This window comes from Malania oleifera, chromosome 4 (assembly GCF_029873635.1).
Source record: "Malania oleifera isolate guangnan ecotype guangnan chromosome 4, ASM2987363v1, whole genome shotgun sequence".
Classification (NCBI taxonomy): domain Eukaryota; kingdom Viridiplantae; phylum Streptophyta; class Magnoliopsida; order Santalales; family Ximeniaceae; genus Malania; species Malania oleifera.
Window position 1 is genome coordinate 1,524,468 of NC_080420.1, and position 22,433 is coordinate 1,546,900.

A 22,433-nucleotide genomic window follows, 5' to 3' on the forward strand; every position below is an offset into this window, starting at 1 on the left:
CCGAAAACCATAAAATTACTTCTGAATGGAGAGATTGCCTTGAGTGTAACTAGCTATTTCATATTCCAACTAAATCGACGTGCAATATTATCCTGGTGATAAACCTGCAGAAAGTACTCCCACATAGCCTTCGTAGTCTTATAGGCCCTTAAATTAAGCACAATAAGAGGATCAACCAACCCTAAAATCCAGGACATCACACGTGCATCTTTGACCTTCCACTTAGCTAACTTCTTAGGCTCCGTAGGAGCTAGATCATAACCATTAATCTGGCCCCACAATTTTTTCCCTGTAACAAATAAACGAAGCTGGAATTCCCAGGCAGAGTAATTCTTTTCAGTAAAAAGCACCCCAAAGGAATCACTAGAAGACATGATGAAACCCCATAAGGAATCACTAGAAGACACGATGAAGCCCAACAAAAAATTGAATCACAAAAAATAAAACCTGATTCATGTGTCAATTGCTTTCGGTGGGACCTTCAGAAACTTGAATCAGCAAAGATATGCATTAGAAACTCTCCACAGATCAACACCACCAAAGATTTGTGACGACATAGAACCTCGACAACCACTAGAAAAGATAACCAAACACCACTGATTGACAACCGCCAAAGATTCTGAAGCAAATAGAATCAACCGCCCAATCCCAACCCAATAGAAACTGCCGAATAGCAGTTTAACACCCATTGGAAACCCAACAAAAATTGCCGACCGCCAAACACTGCCGATGACCCAGAAATTGCCACTACCCACAGAAAAGAACCAAAAAAAAAAAAAATTAGAACAACCCTAATTGAGATAACGCTCTGATACCATGTCAATTGGATTGAATCCTCTCTCTGTGAGGGTTCTAGTATTATATAGCAAATAGAAACGTCAGTTACAAGGCTAAAAATCAGCAATTATAGACATCTAGGAGAATAATTAAGGCAATTACAATCAGCCTATTAATTACTGAATATCAACTATAATCAGCCTACTAATCATAGAATATCTACAACAATAATATAAAATCATGCCATAATTAGAGAGACTAATTATGGCACCATATCTAACTGACATTTCTATCCCATCCTTTGTCGTCCAATCCCCATCTTTGATCAATTATCTTTAAATTTTATTATATTTTCTCCCTTTAGGTTCTACTACCTAGTTCTCTTAGACTGGTTTATTTAATCTTTTTTTTTTCTTTCTATTTTTTAGTACATATATCTAACAATATGATTGTATGTTGTGTGGTTAGGCTTTCACTTGGTATAACTTTACAATCATTGCATGAAAAACGATCTACCCTTCTAGGTAAGAAGAAATCTATTTGACTTTTGTTTTGTTCACCCTTAAAGGTTATTAAGCGTTCTTATCTCTTCTTAAAGCAAGTATTCATTGTAATAAAATCATATAACATAGAAAGGTCTAAGATCATCTCTCTAGACTCATTTTTGTCTCCATATACATTTCCATGTATCCTCTCATAAACTTTATTATCCCTTCCAACGTGTCCATTCAGATCTTCTATGAATATTTTCTCAGTCTCTAGTATGCCTTGTATAATACTGTTCATATCTTGTCAAAATTGTCTCTTAATATTTTCTACTAAGCCTACTTGAGGAGCATAATTACTAATGATATTTATTATCTCTTGGCCTAAGACCATCTTGATTTTTATGATTCTATCCCTTACTCTATTTACATGAATAATGCTGTCTTTTAAGTTTTTGTCTACAATAATTCTTACTCCATTCTTATGTTTTTTTTTTTTTTTCCCCAGTGTACCAAAGTTTAAATCCTAATTTATCAATTTCTCTAGCTTTCTTCCCCACCCACTTAGTTTCTTGAAGGCAAATTATATTAATTTTTCTTCTAATTATTGTGTCCACAATTTCTATGCTTTTACCCATAGGTGTCCCTATATTCCAAGTTGCAAATCTAATCCTAGTTTCCTGAACTAGCTTTTCTGCTTGTCGATATCCAGAATGATGCTGACCCTCACATATTTGACACCGTACCCCGGCGTTGACACGGTGTGTCACTTAGGGACGACGATCTAGTGTACCCTTGCCCAATTTTCGCTCCACCCGGGGTGGTACAAGTGCAATGTGCTGCTCGTATGGGATGCCCCATGAAATATCGGTAAGGATTCATATCATAGCGATTTGGAAAATTTTATGCTGACTGTCAACTACCTAACACAACCCTCCTCCTTTACCTGGGCTTGGGACCTGCTGTGTGTGAAAAAATTAGGACATTAAGTGCATCATAGGCAGAGTTGTGAATCTTTCTAATATATACATATATATATATATATGCATGTATGTATGTATGTATGTAATATTGAATTGGCATCACATTTATCATTATTATTTGTGCCTAACACTTAAAAGGTTGTCGAGAAGTTTTATTCATGAGGTGATAATGGCTTCAAGTTCATAATTAATTAGTAAATAATAATAATAAATATATATATATATATATATATATATATACATTTTTTGTGAAACCACTAATATTTGAGCTTGAAATAGTCTTACTAATCCATAGGGTGGAAGGACTTTGCCTTAATTTTTACCCTCCAATTCATAGAAATTAAAGTAGTTCTTATGACAACTTTAATTGAATAAAATTAATAAGTACGTGCCCTTAATTGTATTAATTCAAAGTATAGGTATTAAAATATATTCAGATGATATTACACTGACTAACTTATCATTTCACTAAAAAAGGCAGCCCGGTGCACAAAGCTCCTGCGTATGCAGGGTGCGGGGAAGAGGTGGACCACAATGGGTCTATAGTACGCAACCTTACCTTGCTTTTTTGCAAGAGGCTGTTTCCACGCCTTGAACCCGTGACCTCCAGGTCACATGGTGACAAACTTATCGTTGCGCCTAACTTATCATTTCACTCCAAGGAGAAAATAGAACTTTAGGTATTATTTGGCCTTCTCAAAACCATTCGTTACTCATGGAGTATAGCATTACAGCGTTGAGAAGAAGGGGTAGAACACTTATCGGATAAGGTAATACTCATGGTTCGTGGTGTTTCTAAGATTCAAAAGTTGGTTTTTTAGTAGTTTGTTTAATTATTGTCATTTTTTAGGTTACTTGTTTTTTTTTTTAACTCGAGAGAGAATATGCATAAAATATTACAATTTCTCTCACTCTCAACAAGGAAGAAACAACGTGCACACACCCTAAACACCAAAGCGAACACCTTTGGATCGTGCACACAAGAGCTCACAACACTCACCACGTTGCTGCACACTTCTACGCCGCTTTACTCGCATAGACGAACATTAGAAATATATATCTTAGGGTTTACAGGATCATAACTTTCAAAATAGGAAAGTTCTATTGAAATCTTGCACAAAAGATCGTCACCGTCGACCTAGTCGCACCCCTGTTCCCTATGGTTGCAACCTAGTCGAGCCTCGCGGGAAATCAGGAATCTTGAACTTCAGCATCCTCGACCTAGTCGCACCATTAAGTCTTGCTGGTCGAGACTTGCAGGATCTCGTCCTTCAGGAAATCTTAGAATCTCGACTTGGTCGCCCTTCAGGGTCTTCCTGGTTGAGCACTTGAGTGAGACTCTTAGTATTTCTGGCCAAGTGTGGGCCTATCGGCCTAGGCCTTCGCTCCATGGATTAAACATAACTAGGCTCCACAAAGCCCAACATTCTGTGATTTTAAGAAACTTTGCTATGTACTTGTTTGGCATACCACTACTGTACTAAATAAAAGGCGTTTAACTTTGGTTATCCTGCAAGATCCCCTTGATTCCTGGAATATAATGTCTGGAATGTTGGATACCCTCGTCTGGGAAATCATGAGACTCCTGCATCACATGCATCTTGGGCTTCTTTGAAATTCCAAGTCTCCTCACATTCCCCACCTCCTGGCAGCCCCCCACCCCCCAAAAAAAAGTATTTGCTCTTGGACATAATTGCCCTTACTATTAGTATCGTTTTTATTATTAAAGTGTTAGTAGAAATTATTATTATTGGATTTAATAATTATTATAATCATAAAAAATATTATTAGAATCATTATTATTATTATTATTATTATTAATTTTTAATAATAGTATTATTATTATTGTAATATTGATTATTATTGGTTTCAATATTCTAATGATTATTATTGTTTTTCAGATTCTAATTATTACTTAATAAGATTCTAAGTCATAAGCATCAATACATATTATATTAGTAGTTATATTATTTATTTTAATTAATATGATTAAATAATTGTTGTTGGTTGTGTTGTTATTGCTATTCTTAATATCTATTATGATTATCATTAAAAAGATAGTATTAAAAATTATCAGTGTTTTAAAAGGTGTTTTCAATGCCTGCCTTGAGGCATGCCTAAGGGCGTTTTCAGCCAAAATGCATGAAGGTGCATGCTTTTTCCAGTGTGGCATATGCCCAACAGAAAAAGGTGCACCCTTTTTCACACCTTGCCAAAAAAGCGCATGCGTAATGAGAAGAAACATAATATCAAGAAAATAGATTAGGGCTTGAGGTCTCATTGCTCGTAACCAGAACAGAAACTCAGAAAGGGAATAGAATCAAGAGAAGAACAGCCCTCGCCCACCATTTTCACTTTCAGATGGTCCCACACAAACAACTCCTCGGACAACCTTTGGTCTTCCTCTTACATTGGTTAGCTTCTTCAATTCTCAACCTATAACAAAATCTGATCTTGCCAAGCAAGCAAGACCTGTGATGGCATCTGATCTGTGAAATCTCCATGAGCCTTCTGCGATTTTGTACTTGATGCTTTGAGGCAAAGAGCATGTGTCAGTCATCAGAAAGAGCAAGAGTGACGAGGGTGAAGTCCAGGCTAGAAGAACCGTGTGCAGCCTTTTAGAATTTTCAAGCAACGTGTGATTTATTCCTTTTTTACTGGCCAAGAAGTTAAATCATTTCTTGAATAGCCACGTGGCTGTAGCTATACAAGGGTAAAAACAGTCAATTTTGAGTGGAAGAATATTATATGCAGATTATTATTTATATAATAAATTTATTTTATTTTATTTTATTTTGATAATGAAAGAAGATATATTAGATAGAGAAAGAGAAGTTACAATGAATGGGGACAAGAAGTCCCCCCCAAAATAATAGAAAAAATCAAATCAAAAATCAAAAATCAAAATAAATAATTAACCAAAGAATCCCCCATTCAATCCTTTTCCATCATAAGTCACCGAACACTTCAAGTTAGCTAACTCCTTGTGACCTTTTTTTTCATTTTAATAATAAAAGAAGAATTTCATTAGTAGAATAAGAATATACAACTAGGAGAATAAGATATCTCCTTAACAAAATGTCTGGAAAATCCAGATAAAGAACACAAAGAAACAACCTAAAGACTAAAAAACAAGAAAGTGAAAACGCCAATCTGTGAGTAACAGAAAAGCTCACCCCCTTAAAATAACTCCTTCTGACCCTTCTTAGCTATGTTTTTGCGCCCACCAAAATGCACTTCATTTCCTTCGAGATCACTAAACTTTACATCCATTTATCCATAAGATCTTGAACTTCTAAATCCTTCCTTAAAATCTTCTCCATTGGTGTTGGTGAAATTCCGTCATTCACTGCTGATCATGAACCAAACCATTGTTTTCAAATAAAGAGACCCCCTCCAGTCCTTCCAATGGGGATGGGTGTACATATCATAAATCCCCTAACACTCGAATTAGAAACATATCCTTAATCTCAGTAACCCATGCTGCAATCAAACTCAATATGATCGTCACTTTGATTCTCTGATAAATCCCTCCATTTCTTTACCTCCTTTCCTTTGCTAACTCCATCACAAAAATTACCTGTCTTCTTTGCACGTATTTCTTTCACAATACTTAACTGTCCTTTTAAATTCCTTTTAAAATCTTTGGCACTACCTCACCAGAGTGCTTTCTCTTGGCTTTGGACAATTTCCTTATTTTGGCATCCATCAGAGCAGCCTTCCAACGTGTATGAACCTTGGGATCCATAAATTCATCTGACTTAAAGCTTGATGCATCAGATATCCTCTTCAAAAGACCACCACCTCTGAAAGTCTTGGCAGCACCATCCTCTTGCCCCTTGGCAAAATCAGAATCATCAACCACTTCAACACTACTACTTATTTCCTCTTTGTCGCCAATAGACTTCTTCAAAAATTGAATAAAATTTATATTATTTGTAATACGTATAATTGATTTTTGTACATATTTATATTAAAATCAAATTCCCGGAGGCTTACGCCTTGTCTCACCAAGGGCAAAATGCCTCACTTTATGCCTCTGCCTTCTAAAACAATAAAAATTATTACAATTACTATCATATCTATATGCAAATAACAAAAATTTAGGCCAGTCCTTTTATAGAAATAACATTAGAATATCTATGTTATGCAAAACACTGTAACCTTGTATTCATAGGAATCCTGATGGGCAAGCCTGACAAAATATCCACATTAGATACTAATCCAATCCCCGCCGTAAGATTCCCTGGAGAGTGATTCCAGGAGGGCATTCAAGATAACCCAATCCAAGATTCCTCTAAGGGTTATTGGGGATCTCCATTTCTTTTCTCCTAAGAGTTCTTGAACCAGCTGACTGTTGTGCTGTTGCATTATTGACACACGAGTCATCAATGATGGGAACTCTTTCATCTGTTACCTCAAGGTCCTCCACCTAACTCTGGATGTGTTTTCCCTCTTCTCTGTGTGACATAATCTAGGAACATAATCTACATCTCAACATCATAGATTTTTTGAAATCTGAAGGGGCTGACTGGTTGTTTTAACCATATTAGTTATTCTGCTTATTGGTAATCACTGCTACCTAAAAAATTTGACTCTTTTCTTGAATGCATCCTCAGAATAAGAAATAGGGTTGTGGGGAATGTTCGAGTCTCTTCTATAAAACAATGACGATGGCCCAGTTTTATTCTCTAGTGTTGCTTTTTCCTTAGTTTTGCTCCCTTTTCCTAGTAGGCTTACAAAATTTTTTCCTCATTGTTTGTTTTTAAAAACATATTGGGTGATATCTTTTTTGGTGCTATTGACATCGTTTTCCCTCCTCTACCATCTTGAAGTTGCATATTTTATTCTTTTCTTCCCCTCCAGTTGATCTTTGTAACATGCCATGAACTGTCACATATCAGAGTCAGATTTAATTTCATCATGCAAATTATTATCTTGATAGCATGTGCATGGAGCATCAATTAATTTTAGATATATATTGCAGTTTGCTGTTAATGATATGGAATTTTGTATTTTGCATCAAAGTGAGATATTCCATGTTTTTTCTTTCATGCTTATGTTTTCATGCTTAAAATTTAGAATTACAGAGTGCCTTATGAGTAGATTTTCTATAATATGACCAGCTGTTTTGTTTCTTCTTCCTCAGTGCACATTGAAGGAAGCTGGAAGTCATACGACTGACTTGGTTGATTGCAGAATAAAAGTTTGGTGGCCATTAGATAAGCAGTGAGTGTCATATTGATTTATAAGGCATGAAATAGTATAATTTATTGCATTGATGCCATTCTTTTAGGAAAAATAGGAAATAATGTTGGAAAGGGTTCATTTAACCTGGGATACTTCTTCCTATCTAATATAATCAATTGTCATCTCAACGGATTCTTAATTTTTTTTAGTCCATATGTCATGCTAGATCTACACCGTTTTGGCATCCAGCTCTTTCTTCAAAACGCACTTACCTCTGCATGCAGTTGTTTATGGATTTGCAAGGCCTTCTATCCCCCCCTCCCCCCTTTGGTTTGTCTTCCATCTCTTGGACTCCTGCATAGAATTGAAAAATAATTTAATTTTTAATTTACGCATACCTGCCAAAAAATTGAGCCTTTTTGAGCACGGTTAAGTTCCTTCATGCATCCATGTCTTCTTATTTTTCAATCCAGCCTTTTATGCTGTCTTTTCTCTCTCTCTCTCTCTCTCTCTCTCTCTCTCTCTCTCTCTCTCTCTCTCTCATCTTTATGGGCCAAATAATCCCTTGGGTTCCTTGGCTTGAAGTCACTAATATCTCTTTCATTTCATAGTAGCTCAAAGTCACTAATCTCTCTGTCATTTGTTAGTAATATTGTAAGAAGAGATGGGTTTTTACTAATTATGTGGCGGGAGCGGGTGCATTTTTTTCATCCAAGCGACCTGGAGCTGGATATAATTCCAGGAAATTGCCACCTCGTTCTTTCTCTTGTTTGCTTCTTCTTTCCTTCTCTTCTCTTCTTTTCTTCTTCTTGTTGTGATCTTTTTGCGACATGGTATCAGAGCTTTAATCTCCTCTAAATCTGATTTTTTTTGAGTTTTTTTCCTGACAATATGTTTTTATTTTCTTTCTTTTCTTCCCCTAATCATCTCTCAAATCTGACTTTCTGGCTGCTTTGAGAGTTGTTTAAGGTCACTTTTCATCTTAATTTCTCTGTGCAGCATGTTTGTCAGTCGCTGATGTTTTTGGTTGGTGAACTTATTTGCTGCTCTTGCCGGCATTCAGTTCTAGCTACTGCCAGCCATCATACCTGAAGCTGTTGTGCTGCCAGGTTGTTTATCTAGTGCCTGTGGTGCTTCTTGTGGTTTGCCCACTTCCGCATGATCAACTAACTCCTCGTATAATATTGTGATTTATGTTCCATGATCAGAGCAGCTCTCTTGAAGTCCTACCCTGTGCTTGTATGCAACTGCCTTATTTGCGGGTTCATTCCCAGTACTGATGTGCACTTATTTATTGTAGCATGTTGGGGGTGACTTTGATGGCCTCAACGGAGAGTGCTTCAACTGATGCTATTAATGCACAGACCACAGCCATCAAATTGGTTGGGTCCTCCAACTACCTTGTATGCTGTTAGGCACTTGGTGTCTATATTAATGCGAAATGGAAATCCAAATACTTGTTGCATTCTTCTCTATCCTAGACTCCAAGGATTCTGAAGATTGGATGAAAGAGAATGACATATGGCTTGTGCAGCTGTGGAATAGCATGGAGCGACAAATTGTTGTGAACGTGATGTTTTATAGAACAGCCAAGGCCATATGGGATGATCTCTATGAAAGCTTCTCAGAAGATAAAAATCAAACTTATATTTTTGTCCTATATGAGATTTTTTGTTTGTTTTTTCTTTTTCTTTTTTTTAAATATGACCACGAAGGCAAGCTATAAGTGAGCATTATAGCACTTTGAAGGGTATGTGGAAGGAACTCAACATTTATCAACCACTTTGATCTGACATCGAGATGATTAAGAGGCAAAGAGCAAATTTCTTGGCTGCCAAGTTTTTGTCTGGGTTGAGTGTAAAGCTTCAACTCATTTGAGATTAGTTCTTGTGAGTGAATTGTCTATGAATGAAGCATATGCTAGAGTCTAACGTATGACCAAAAATGGCTCTCAATGAATGAAGCATATGCTAGAGTCTAACGGATCACCAAAAATGGCTCTCAATCTTCTTCATGTGATACTTCAGCCATGGTTAGCAATATGTTTAATCGTGCCTGAGGAAGAGGTAGAGGACGAGGATGAGGATGAGGTTTGGATGGCAGTTGTGGCAAGAGCTTGTCATAGCAATTCTTGCATTTGTACACATTGTGGCAAGGACATTCATACTATGATTGATGTTTGGATCTCCATGGGAAACCTACTTGGGCCAATAAGTCTGTTATTGGGGGTGATTCTATGGTTCACACTTCTAGTGCACTTGGCCAATCAGTTACATCGGTCTCTAGTTATGGCAATGTTCTTTCCTTTCCTTTTATTCAGCTTTCTTTTGTGTTATATGTGCCTAAATTTCCCTTGAACTTGTTATTGACTAGTCAAAAACTAAACCTCATAACTCTTCAGTGACCTCCTTTCCTTCTCGTGTTATCAAGATCTCTGGACAAAGAAGAGGATTGGTGGAGGGCTTGAGATGGATGGTCTGCACTGTTTTGATGGTGATGGTGGTAGATCCAATTCTTGTCATACTGCTTCATCAATTTCTACCCATGGTGTTTTTTTTGGAACAATGGCATACTCATTTGGGTCATCTATCGCTTAACAAATTATAGCAAGTTTTTCCTATGTTCAAGTCTATTTCTCCTTTTGAGTGTTCTATGTACAAATTAGGAAAACATGCAAGGACATCTTTCTTGCCTAGAGTTGAGTCTTGTAGTAATAATTGTTTTCTCGTGTTCATTTAGATATTTAAGGTCCATGTAGAGTCAAAAATTTGATTGATCATCAATATTTTGTGTCTTTTGTGGATGATTTTTCACGTATGACGTGAATGTATCCATGAAAAGATAGATTTGAATTTCTTAATGTATTTATTCAATTCTATGATGAAATAAAAATCAAGTTTGGCATTAGTATTCAAATTTTTCAATCTGATATTGCACTTGAATTTGTTCACAACTAACTTTAGCCTTTTTGCTTTGCCAAAGGAATTATTCATCAAGCATCATGTATATATCCCCCTCGATAAGATGGAGTAGCTTAATAGAGAAATAGATATGTACTTGACATAGCACGGTCTTTACTCTTCCATATGATTGACCATAAAACCTTTTGGACTGATGGTCTCCTTGTTTCCTAGTTAATAAGATGACCTTTACTGTTCTAGGGGGAGAAATTACTATTGGCCTAACAAGTCTTAATCTCGTTTTGATGATAACAAATCAAGGATACTTAACATGGTTGTTTAAGGTTAAGTTTCAGGGCTTAAGTGATCTTATGGAGTCAAGTGGATTTGCTTGAAGACCTTGAGTGAAAAATCACACTTAAAGCTATGAGACATGATGTACATGAAGTCTCAAGTCATGTGGGATATGAAGTTCATTGAAGCAGTGCATAAAGCTTAGAAGAATCTTGGAAGCTTCACAACATGAAGACTTAGGAACTTAGATAGAATAATCATATGAAAGTCTCATGTAAGTACTTCAAATTTCAATATTGAATGATTGAAGCGTCTAGGATATATCATGGACTTAGAGACCTGTTTTACACATGGAAAATGTTTTCTTAAAGTCCAATTTAAGTTTTCCAAAGTATAAATTTAAGGTTGAAACCAAAACATTGAAAAAAAAGAATTGCTGAAAGGACAGGAGACTGATGACTTTTAAAATATGTAAACAAAATAGGCACAGGCAACTGACCTATCAGGACCAGTCGACTGATCCCATTTTGACTTTTAGAATGCACTAATTTTAAAAGAGCATAGGCGACTGACCCTTCAAGTACAGTCGACTGATGCGTATGTTTAAACGATTTACAGCGCTGATCTTGTTTCCAAAACTTGCATGATTGGTTTCCAAATTGAGAGAAAATTTGAGGGAAACTTTTTGAAACCCTTGTGCACTATTTAAACATACTATTCTCGCACATTAGAGCAAGAAAAGAGAGAACGACACGTACAAACTCTGTAAAACAAACTTTGAAAAATTTTCTGGTTATACTCTTCTGAAAGGTTGCTGTGTTCTTGCTGAAAACTCACGTTAATCTGATTAATTCTTTTGAAACTTACACTCGTAAATCAGATTTCTGGTGATATACTTTTGAGCTTCATCTTTCATATTGTTTGATTTGAAATATTTTTGATTCTAACGTGTGCTAATCTGCTCATTTGAGGAGCTTTCTCTTGTACAAGCATTTTTGCTTTGGCTGTATTGTTTTGACGATTCAGGTATTGTGAATCGTTGCCTAGCAAGAGGATTGTTCTCGTTAGAGAGGCGAACTCCACCTTGAACGGAGAGAGGTTTTACTTCACCTGGTAACGAAGTTGGAAAGGAAATCCTCACAGCGGGTTGCTTGAGGCAAGGATGTAGGCTGCAGCCGAACCTTGTAAAAAATACGGTGTTCAACTTTTTCTTCCCTACTTTAAATTTTTGCAAGATATCAACTGCGTGCATGATTTTATTTTCATTAAGAACTTGCTGAATATTAACACTTGCTGAATATTTGAGAACGTGCTGAACATTGATATTGGTGAATATTGAAAATCTGTTGAATGATTGGAAATTAATTTTTTGATTGAAACAAGAACTCCTATAGTTTGCTGATTGTATGTTGGATTAAAATTCAGAATAGCAAAAGTTTTTTAAATTTTTGATTAAATCAGCTGAAGTAAAAGGGTTGGTAGTTAATCATATTATTGAAGTGCATTTGCTGAAATAAACCAACTTTCAATACTGAAATCGTTTTTGTAAATCTCATTGATTCCAGCTGAAAATCATATTCTGAATAATTGCCTAACTGAATTTATTAATTCTTGAATTCATATTGTAAATTCAGATTTTGTATTGATCTTTATATTCATATCTAGGACTCCCGATTGGTATAGTATGGTTGCTGCGTAAGAATATTGTTTGTGAAATTGTTAAAGGGTTAAAGTAAATAGGAATTCCGCAAATAAATTTTAAATAATCCAATTCACCTCCCTCTTGGGAATGCATCCTAATTTCAATTACCTTCTTTTTTTGTATCCAACAACATCCATGTTCTATATTATGCCTCGTGTCGTTGGGTGCACTGTTTTCTTCATGTTCCACATACAAGTCAGGATAAGTTCTCTTCTTGTGCTGTTAAATATGTCTTTGTTGGCTGCTCGAGCTCAAAAAGGATTTATAGATGTTATTGTTAGATAAACACTTTACCTAAAAGCTTAAGCTATTAGGTTGTGTGCCAACAATGTATCAAGCTTTAACACTTCCCCACACGTGCAGTCCGACCTCACGTGGAGAGAAACAAAATGAAAAGCAACACCCATTACAAAGGATATAATATTTTTTAAACATCACACAATATACATGGGCAATAAGACTAGAACCTAGGACGTCCTAATACAATGTTAATTACCACTTCACCTAGAAGCTTAAGCTGTTAGGTTGTGGGCTAACATTGTATATCAAGCTTTAAAAAGTTATGATCCCCACACTTGCAAGGAACCTTTTCGTGTAGGTATTACCTTTCTTGAGGGGGCACCTTATTTTTCTAGTGTTGGGCCTCATTGGAATATGCTTAGAGTCCATCAATGGGTTCTGGCTCCCCCACGTGCATTGGTTTGCCTATCTCTACCCTTATTCCTCTTGAGGAAACTTCTAATCCTCCTTCAAATCTGATAGTTATTGACAATGTTTTAAAAGGCGTAGGTGTAAGGCGAGGTGTTTTAACCCTCAAAAGGCAAGGCGTAAGCCTTAAGGTGTTGGGGCGTAAGCCTTTTGAGAATTTGTTATTTAAGATAAAAATTTGTTAAGTAAATTATATATATTTAAAATGAAGTAAAAGTTAATAAAATCACAAATATAATGTAAAAATGAAAAACTAGATGTACTTTGCAAAATGCTTGTTTGCCATTCAAAAATTGCTAACTTGAATACCTGACATAAATCATGACAAGAGATAGCTATACCATTACAAAGTTCAAACTATTTTCATGACTTAAGATACAAGTCCACTTATTTTGGAAAGGTCGAGGTTCAAGAGTTTTAGAAATAAACTCATATTATGACATTCCTTTTGTACAAACATGTAGTTATAATTTTCTAACCAATTCTAGCTTGAGATCCACACACCCAAAATGTGTAAGCCTCAACTAAAAAGGCGCAAAAGGTGTGTTTTTTGCAAAAATGTGTAAGCCTCAGCATGTAATTCGTTAGCCTTTTTGGAATTTGGTATTTTAGATTGAGAGCCTCGATTGAGCCTTTTAAAACACTGGTTATTGACCTAAAGAAACAATTGAGGGATTATGGACAACATAAAGTAAGCATAGACATCGCTACCATTTAATGAGGTGGTACCTGCATTTGTTTGCGAAACAAGAAAGGTGTGGCGCTTCTAATTGTTAATGTTGATGACATTATCACTACTGGCAATAAAAGCATGATTGTGGGTGTTGAGCAGTGGCTTCAAGAAAATTTTCAAATCAAGGACTTGGGCACTTTGCCTTACTTTTTAGGTATTGAGATTGTACAGTGCGACAAAGGGTTTAATGTATCTCAGTGAAAACATACCTTGGACTTTCTGCGAGCTAAACCAATTGATATTCCTATGGATCTCAATGTTAAGATACTAGGGGTGTTGGATTGAACTCTGAAGATAAACATCGATATAGGCAATTGGTTGGCAAGTTGATCTACCTGATTGTCACTAGACCTAACATATCCTTTGATACTGGGGTAGTCAGCTTGTGAGTGAGTCATTGAAGTCACATGTGTTAGAGATAAGATTCTTGGTCAAAAGATATGTTTTGTGATAATCAAGCTGCTATTTATATTGTTGGCAACCCACTGTTTCATGAGGGGACAAAGCACATTGAAGTTGACTATCATTTTGTGAGGGATGCTGTGTTGAACGAGGTTGTAAGGACTCCATTTGAAAAATCTGTGGATCAGTTAGGAAAAGTTTTCATGAAGGGTTTAATTAAGCTTGCCTTGTCTAATGGTTGTAACAAACTGGGATTAGGTGATATTACACCTCCAGCTTGAGGGAGATTGTTTAGAAGGAATAGGTTTTTTTAGTAATTTTGTGGTGTTAGTAGGGGTACTTTTGTCTTTCAAGTTTTTTTAATTTAATATATAGAAGACAGGCCTGGAGCTGAATGTAACTCCAAGAAACTGCTGCCTCTTCTTTTTCTCTTGCTTTCTTCTTCTTTTCTTCTCTTCTTTTCTTTTCTTTTCTTTTCTTTTTTTTCTCACCTCCATCTCTAACTTTGCACATTCTCTAACTCTGCACAAATGTGCTTCCTTTCGGCACAGTATTAACTTTAGAGTCAAATTTTTTCATATGATATGTTAGAAACGGGTACTTTTTTCATTTTGTTTCTCGGATCATAATCAACAGGTTCTATGAAGGGGTGGTGAAGTCGTATGACCCTGAAAAAAAGAAACATGTGGTAAGCTGCATTTTCTTACCCTGCATTTTATTTTTTGTTCTTACTCATCAGTCAATTCTTGTAATATTTTCTTCTGCTGACATTCGTTTATTCCATTCTGATTTCACATAAACATACTACCCTTGCATTTTTCTGACTGCTTCCATATTAAAGGTACTTTATGATGATGGAGATGTGGAAGTGCTCCGATTAGAAAAGGAGCAATGGGAACTTATTGACAATGGTTGGGAGCCTGCCAAGGTCTTAAATTTTCAGGTGTTATTTACTATATATATATATATATATTCCTTTTCGTATCTGTTTGGGAGCATTGACTAGATGTAATTTCTGACAGAGATTTTCTTGGTGATATATATATATATATATATATTCCTTTTCGTATCTATTTGGGAGCTTTGACTAGGTGTAATTTCTGATAGAAATTTTCTTGACGCCATTTGCAGATGTTAAATTCTTTGAAAAGCCACCCTTCTAAACAAATGTAAGTACTGCCTTCTAGATCTTACCTTACTAAAAAATATTTTTTGAAGATATTTATATCTACAAAGGCACTTGTAATGAAGATAGAATAACACGCCTGTGAGACATTTGTGAGTTGTCACTAGTGGTTGTAGGAGGAGTAGACGTAGAATAACTTGGGTTAGAAAGGATTTGACATCATTCCAACTTTCTGAGAATATTACTTTTGGTCATGTAAAATGGTGGAAAATGATTCATATAGCTTACCTCACCTAGTAGGATTTAAGGCTTAGTTATTGTTTTGAATCGAAATCTGTGCATCCTTCTGTATACTATGCTCTTGAAATGGACATTGTTTTTTGTTGTAATTTACTATCATTTTGTTTGTTTTGCAGATCACTTGAGCAGGAAAATAAATTTTTTGGTTGTTCAGAACAGAATAAGAACTCAAATAAGATGTGAGTGGAATCTTGCATCCTTGGTGTATTTGTGCAAAGTAATATTCCCTCTACTTTGAATTAAATTGCAATTCTTCATCTCCTAGGGTAAGGGGAAAAAGAACTCTTAGAAAAAATTTGAAGCATCGTGGAAGAAGGGTATTAGAGAGAGGAGCTACTATTCAATTTAGTGAAGCTGAGAGCAGGGATGCTGCAACATGCAAAGTTGATGATTTTAACTCAGGTAACTTATCCTGCAAATGCAGATTCTAAAAATCCCTGTTAGATTTTTCTTAGATGATAATTTAACGTTTTTTTGTTAAAAATTTTGATGGTTTTTGAGGCTTTATCTTTTGGTGAACCATTTTCTCGTACACGCGTCCTGGGTCTGTTCCTGGTATGCCTTGCATGGTGGCGAGAACTGGATATTAGGAGCTGCAAAAAATGCAAGCTTAAGATCTTAATGAGATGTGAATGGCACAAGCACCTAAACTTCCCAAAACGAGTATGTTATAGTAGTTGTATTATTTTCTTGCACTACAATGGTATAGTAGTAACCAAAATTAAAATTTAATTTTAGCTTGGTGTAAGAGAATGTGGATTAAAATATGGCGAGGGTTGTGAAGAGGATGGACAAAGAGAGGTAATGCGCCTTCATTTAGTGTGTGGCACCTGTCTGGAGTACCCAAATGCCAAATTGTACTATAACGGCAAAACAACATGATGTAGGACGAGAAACTGCTATTTGGATGGATCATTTTGATCCCAATTAGGAGGCCTATGTCAAAAAATAGGGTGAATGGTTTATTGGGTCCAAAACCCAAATGTGCTTAGTTATTTAGTTGTTTAAGTATGTGTGTAGTTTGCTTGTATTAGGATTATATATATTAGGGGCTTGTTTGTAGTAATTGTGTATTCTAGGGGTATGTTTGTAGTGTAATGTAGTGTTAGGGGTATGTGTGTAATTTCATTTGTTTGGAGGCTTTCTTATAAATAGTGTGTGAAAGCCATGATGTAGGCAGTTATTTATGAATGTGAATTGAAGTGAACGCCAGTTTGCCCCCTTAGTATCTCCTCTCTCCTCCCTTCCCCTTCTTCTCTACTAATTTCTCCATGGCTGCAGAACCTTGATGCTGCCCCTGCATCATTTGGTATCAGAGCCCGACCGTGACCTCCATTCTTCCATTTCAGTCCACCCATTCTCCCTCAACTCTTCTCCATTCTCTTCCTCTTCTTCCTTCTTTTCTTTTTCTTTCTTCTCTGTTTTTGATCTTCTGTTCTGTCCATAACTCTCTGCTGCCCTGCAGCAGTCTGTCCCCTTCTTGTCTGTTTCTCTTCTCCTTCTCATCTTCTTCTCTTAATTCTCTCCCATAATTCTCTCAACTCTCTGATTTCAGAATTCTGTTGCTCTCCTATACTTACAGCAGTCTCTGTCCAGCAATTAATCTCTCTGTTTCTTTCATCTACTTCTTCATCTTCATATCTCTCCATTAGTCTCTTCTTCTCTGTTACTCTCTTGTCTCATCATTTCCTTTCTGAAATTTGTGGTTCTGCAGTCTCAGAACTTTTCAGAAAATTCCAGCTGTCCCCATTTCTTCAAACACAACTTTCCAGCCACCATCCTGCAACACCGACCATACCACCAAATACAGAACCCCCCGAAACCCTTTCCCTCAATTTCATCCCCAACCAACCAGCTGTGAAGCCCCACGCTCCACCTGAAATTCCCCAGCCGCTGCCCCCTTCAAATCCACCATTTCTGGAGTTTTTCTCGACACATCACCACCATCATTCGACTCATCACCCTTCTATCCACCACTCAGAAGAAAATCATTGTTGGAAAGTCGCCGCCGGTGATTGCGTGTGGGATTCTGCCGGACTCCCCTCCTGCTGCCAGAATTGCAAGAAATTGGTTCCCAGCCACGAGAAATTAGTGTTTTATCATGATATTTTGATTTGCAGCATGATATTTTGGCTCCTAACTTAAAATTGTGTAAGCAAGCATGATATTTGGCATGAAACCTAGAAATTGGCCCTGCCAGCATCAAAAGTCAGGTTTTATAGCTGCTATTTGTGAGTTTTGCTGAACATTGTTCTTAAACAATTGAAAGTGAAGTTTATGATTTGCTTCATATAAGTGCATCATGGTGACCAATGTTGAATTGTCTGCAAAGGTGGAGTTGTTATCCAGTATGGTACAAAATGTGGAAATGCTTTGGAGACTATTACTGGTGCTTTGAATAGGCTAACAACTGAAGCTGCAGCCGTAGGTAAAAGGCCCAAGGAATTTCCTACCAAACAAGATGGTGGATAGCTACTTACCCTCATGCTTTTGAGTGAAAGCCGAAATAATCATTTAAGGGAATTAAACTAGAAGTCTCAGATTTTAATGGTGATGGTCCTCTTTGTGAATTTAATATTGGGTGTATTTTTTGGAGTACTATTTCTGATAGCATGACATGAATGAGGCTAGAAAGTTGTACTTTGCTGAATCAAAATTGAAGAGAACTGCTCGAGTTTGGTGGATTAAAATTTTTAGAAGGAGATTTGGTGAGATTACAACGTAGGATGAGATGAAGCAAGCCATGCAAGAGCAATGCGTGTCTCCCAGTTATCAGCAGCATGTTAATCTCCAGCTCTTTGATTTGAAGCAAGAAGAAAAGATAATGATGGAGTACACTAGCAATATAGAATGGAAAGAGGGCGTTATCATAGCTTTGTATAGAAAAGGGTTGAAGCCAGCAATTGTCTCCAGACTTTCTACATGTTGTCTCATCACAGTTGGGGATGTAGCACAATTTGCCACTCAGATTGAGGAGGACACAGTCCTCCTAGAGCTACATCAGCCCTTCGGTTGGAGAAGAGTACTAGTGGAGTGGTACTAGAGAAGACAGTTAAGCAATTATGTAAAGGTGTTCAGACTAATACCTCTTGGAAGACTCCTGAGCATTCTGGAACAACTTCTAAGAGCTAACAATCACTTAAATGCTTCAAATGTCAAGGTTTTGGACATCGAGCTACACAATGTCCTAACCAATTCATGGTGGTTGCAAAAAAAGGAAGAAGAAGGTGATGATGATACTCAAGTAGTTGAAGCTAAAACAGAAATTCCAAGTGACTTAGATGATGATGGCAATTTGAGAACTTGTTTAGTGCTTCGACATACGCTCTTGTCCCACAAGGTTAAAAAGATAGAGGATTGGAAGCGGACCAACATCTTTCAAACTCAAATGAGATGCCAAAAACATCTTTGCACTTTAGTTATTGATCTTGGTAGTTGTACAAATGTAGTTTCTGAAGAAGCTGTGAAGAAGTAAAATTTGGAAGTTGAGTCTCATCCAGAACTATACAAAATTGCTTGGGTCAATAATGCCAACTTGAAGGTCCATGATTGCTGCTTAATTACCTTCAAGATTGGTTCCATTATGGAGACAGTGCAATGTGATATCCTTGCTCTCAAAATTATTCTTATTCTTTTGGGCCGACCATGGTTATTTGATAGGAAGTTGAAGCATGATGGATATGAGAATTCTTATTCCCTCTCCATTGATAAAAAAAAAGTATCAGTTGACGCCATCACGAATTCTTCCACTCACCAAGTTGAAGCGTACTGCTAGTTTTTTTCTTATGAAATGAGATGACTCTATTCATGGTGATCGACTCCTTGGTACTTTTCCCAACTCAATGGAGCTGAGTTCTTTTTGGAAGGAGGGAATTGATGTAGGACGAGAAGCGGTTATTTGGATTGATCATTTTGACCCAATTAGGAGGCCTATGTCAAAGAATAGGGTAAATGGTTTATTGGGCCTGAAACCTAAATGTGCTTAGTTATTTAGTTATTTAGTATGTGTGTGTAGTTTTCTTGTATTTGGATTATATATGTCGGGGGCTTGTTCGTAGTAATTGTGTATTCTAAGGTTATGTTTATAATGTAATGTAGTGTTCGGGGTATGTGTGTAATTTCATGTGTTTAGAGGCTTTCTTATATATATAGTGTGAAAGCCATGATGTAGGCAGTTATTGATGAATGTGAATTGAGGTGAACGTTAGTTCTCCTCCTGGTATCTCCTCTCTAATCCCTTCCCCTTCTCTTCTAATTTCTCCATGGCTGCAGGACCTTGATGCTGCCTCTGCATCACAACAAGAAGCCTTAAATGCCACTAGTTGGGGTTGGATACGTGAATCATTTTTTTTCCAATTCACTGGATTGAGAGCATTTTCCTTTATTAAATTAAGGGCTATTAATTTTTTCTCACTACCTCATTCTAAGTTATATTAAGCCTACTCCTACCCCTTTTCATGCCACTCACTCGTCCTCATAGGTACTCTACTAAGCCTGTATTTCAAGCGCCCAAACCATCTAAGTTGCCCCTCCCTCCTATCTTCAACTAGTGCTATGCCTACATTATTGCATATATGCTCGTTTCTCATTTTATCTTTTAATGTTCTACCACTCATCCGCCTAAACATTCGCATTTCAACAATTTTTTCTTTTTGTACATGTTTCTTAGTTGCCAAACATTCACAACTATAAAGCCTAGCTGGCCTTATAGTCTTCTTATAAAACTTTCCTTTTAATTTTAAAGGTATTCTACGATTAGACAATGCACTTGACGCACTCGATTTTACCCAACCTTTTTTAATTCTACTACATGTTCAATTTCCCCTTTCGCTTGTACTAGATATTGAATATGAAGGGAGGAACTTTGTATTTTTCTGTTGAAATAAATTATAATGTCTAAACTCGAGAGTCTAAAATCTCTGGATCCTCTAGTGGCAGAACAACCAACCTTTAAATTGATATGCCATGTTAGGAGGATGCCAAGACATCAATCTCATTGACCATGCACCTCAATTTAGTTTGATCTTGGGGTGGATTGAGATTTGATTTAGCATTTATGAAACGTTTTGATTGGCGCTCATATGTCTAGAGGTAAAACTTAGAATAAACTTGATTACAAACTGTGTCAATCCAAGACAGACTAGTTTCATGCCAGATCGGCTTGATTTGACTGAAACAGGCTATGGCAGACTGAGTTTTTCACTGGTACAAAATGAAGGTTGACCTGATTCAGGCACTGATCCAGAACCCTTTAGGTTGCATCAAGATGACAACACGATGTGGAACCAAATATGTGTAAGCTACATTGATTTGGAAGTCTCCTTTGTACGCGGAGTATGTTTTGGGGGTTATCTTTTACTTGAAATGCATAATAGAGACAGCATTCGATTAGGCTCAGGCATAAGATGTGGTCCATCTGAATTTGATAATTTCTTTAATCCACCTTGTTCATTGATATATTTTTGCCCAACTATTTTGTGCTAATGCGACTTTGTGGCTATCATTTTTTATAGAAATTATTTTTTTTTTCAGGTGATTCAAAAGGGGAACAGATTGGAAGAATGGAAGAGTGTCTAACAGGTGAGGAGGTTTTGGAGGAAGAAAAATTAGTTCCTGAAAGGAAACAGTTGGCAGATACTGAAAAGAGCCCTATGGATGGACCTATAGAACATAGAAAACCTTCTTCTGACAGGGAACAGGTTGAAGATACTGTAGTAGGTATCCCTGGAAATGCTAAGGACCCCATTGTAGAAGTTAAATCTCATTCGGAGCAGGAAGTTCCAGATAAATCAAGGGAAGACTCTGGAGACGAAGCAGATAAAGAACAATCATCTATCTCCAAAGGGAATCAAGCTGATGATGCTGAAAACAGTCCTGATCCAAATGAATCAGGGGAGAGAACTTCAGATTCTTCCGATTCCCATGATGCGGAAGTTTCTGACAATGAGCCTCTTGTACTTAACCTCAGCCTTCCCATTTACCACAATTAGTATCTTTTAACCATCTGTCGTCTAAATTCTGGATTTTAATTTGAGTATTATAATGTGCAGGGTGTGTGGAAGCGTCGGGTAAGGAGATCAGATTGAGGCATCTAGGAAAGGATAGCAGTGAAGAGGTCAGTTACTATGATATACCGTATCCAAAAATAATTACACCACTGTAGTATACTATCTTCGTGAATTCCAGTGCCCATTTTAATCATGTAGTCTACTTAAGGTTAGGATTATATATCTATTTAGCCCAGTTACACAAATAAGAAACTGTACGGAGAAGTTGCCATTTGGCAGCATGTCATATGTAAGATTAATAGAAGGCAGTGGCACAATTATGTTGATTTCATCCTGTATCTGGGCACTGGTGTATGGAGGGTTGGGGGTTGCGGTGGGATTAGATTTCTATGTAGCCTCTTGTACAGTTATACATGACGTATGCTGTAAGGCAACCTGGGTTCCTTCTGCTTTTTGCGTTCAACTTGTTAGCTTTCTTATGTGTAAATCTTCACCTATTTAAGTGATTCTCCTGCGCTGGTCCATGTGGTTTTGCTATGGATGTGTTTCGTGGACATGCTGCGTGCAATATTTGGATAAACAGTTGTCGTCGGTGTATATTGTACAGCTTTTATGTTGTGTTTGTGTCCAAAATTTATTTCATGGAGGTTTAGGATCATAAAAATTATTAATCGAACTAGAAGAATGCCAGAACTTGAGGAGCATTTCTCAGTCCTATGTATTTATATTAACAAATACTGTTTGATTTATATTTAAATGAGTCTTTATTTTTAAAATATTTTAAAAGATAAATATTTTTTATTCATCAAATAAATATTTATATTA

General features: G+C 36.6%; 1 protein-coding gene across 5 annotated transcripts in view; it reads left to right on the forward strand.

Moving 5' to 3' along the window:
- Nucleotides 1–22,145, forward strand: part of LOC131153571 (sister chromatid cohesion protein PDS5 homolog A) — a 98,026-nt gene extending 75,881 nt beyond the window's left edge. For 3 of the 5 annotated variants that reach the window (XM_058105963.1, XM_058105966.1, XM_058105965.1), the window contains 8 exons: nucleotides 7,395–7,474; nucleotides 14,811–14,862; nucleotides 15,016–15,117; nucleotides 15,306–15,343; nucleotides 15,717–15,779; nucleotides 15,866–16,002; nucleotides 21,133–21,554; nucleotides 21,651–22,145. In XM_058105963.1, the coding sequence (XP_057961946.1) occupies nucleotides 7,395–7,474; nucleotides 14,811–14,862; nucleotides 15,016–15,117; nucleotides 15,306–15,343; nucleotides 15,717–15,779; nucleotides 15,866–16,002; nucleotides 21,133–21,554; nucleotides 21,651–21,686 (930 nt within the window). In that variant the 3' untranslated portion in view covers nucleotides 21,687–22,145. The remainder of the gene's footprint in view (nucleotides 1–7,394; nucleotides 7,475–14,810; nucleotides 14,863–15,015; nucleotides 15,118–15,305; nucleotides 15,344–15,716; nucleotides 15,780–15,865; nucleotides 16,003–21,132; nucleotides 21,555–21,650) is intronic. The other 2 variants (XM_058105964.1, XM_058105967.1) reach the window with 1 other exon arrangement.
- The last annotated feature ends 288 nt before the right edge of the window (nucleotides 22,146–22,433 follow it).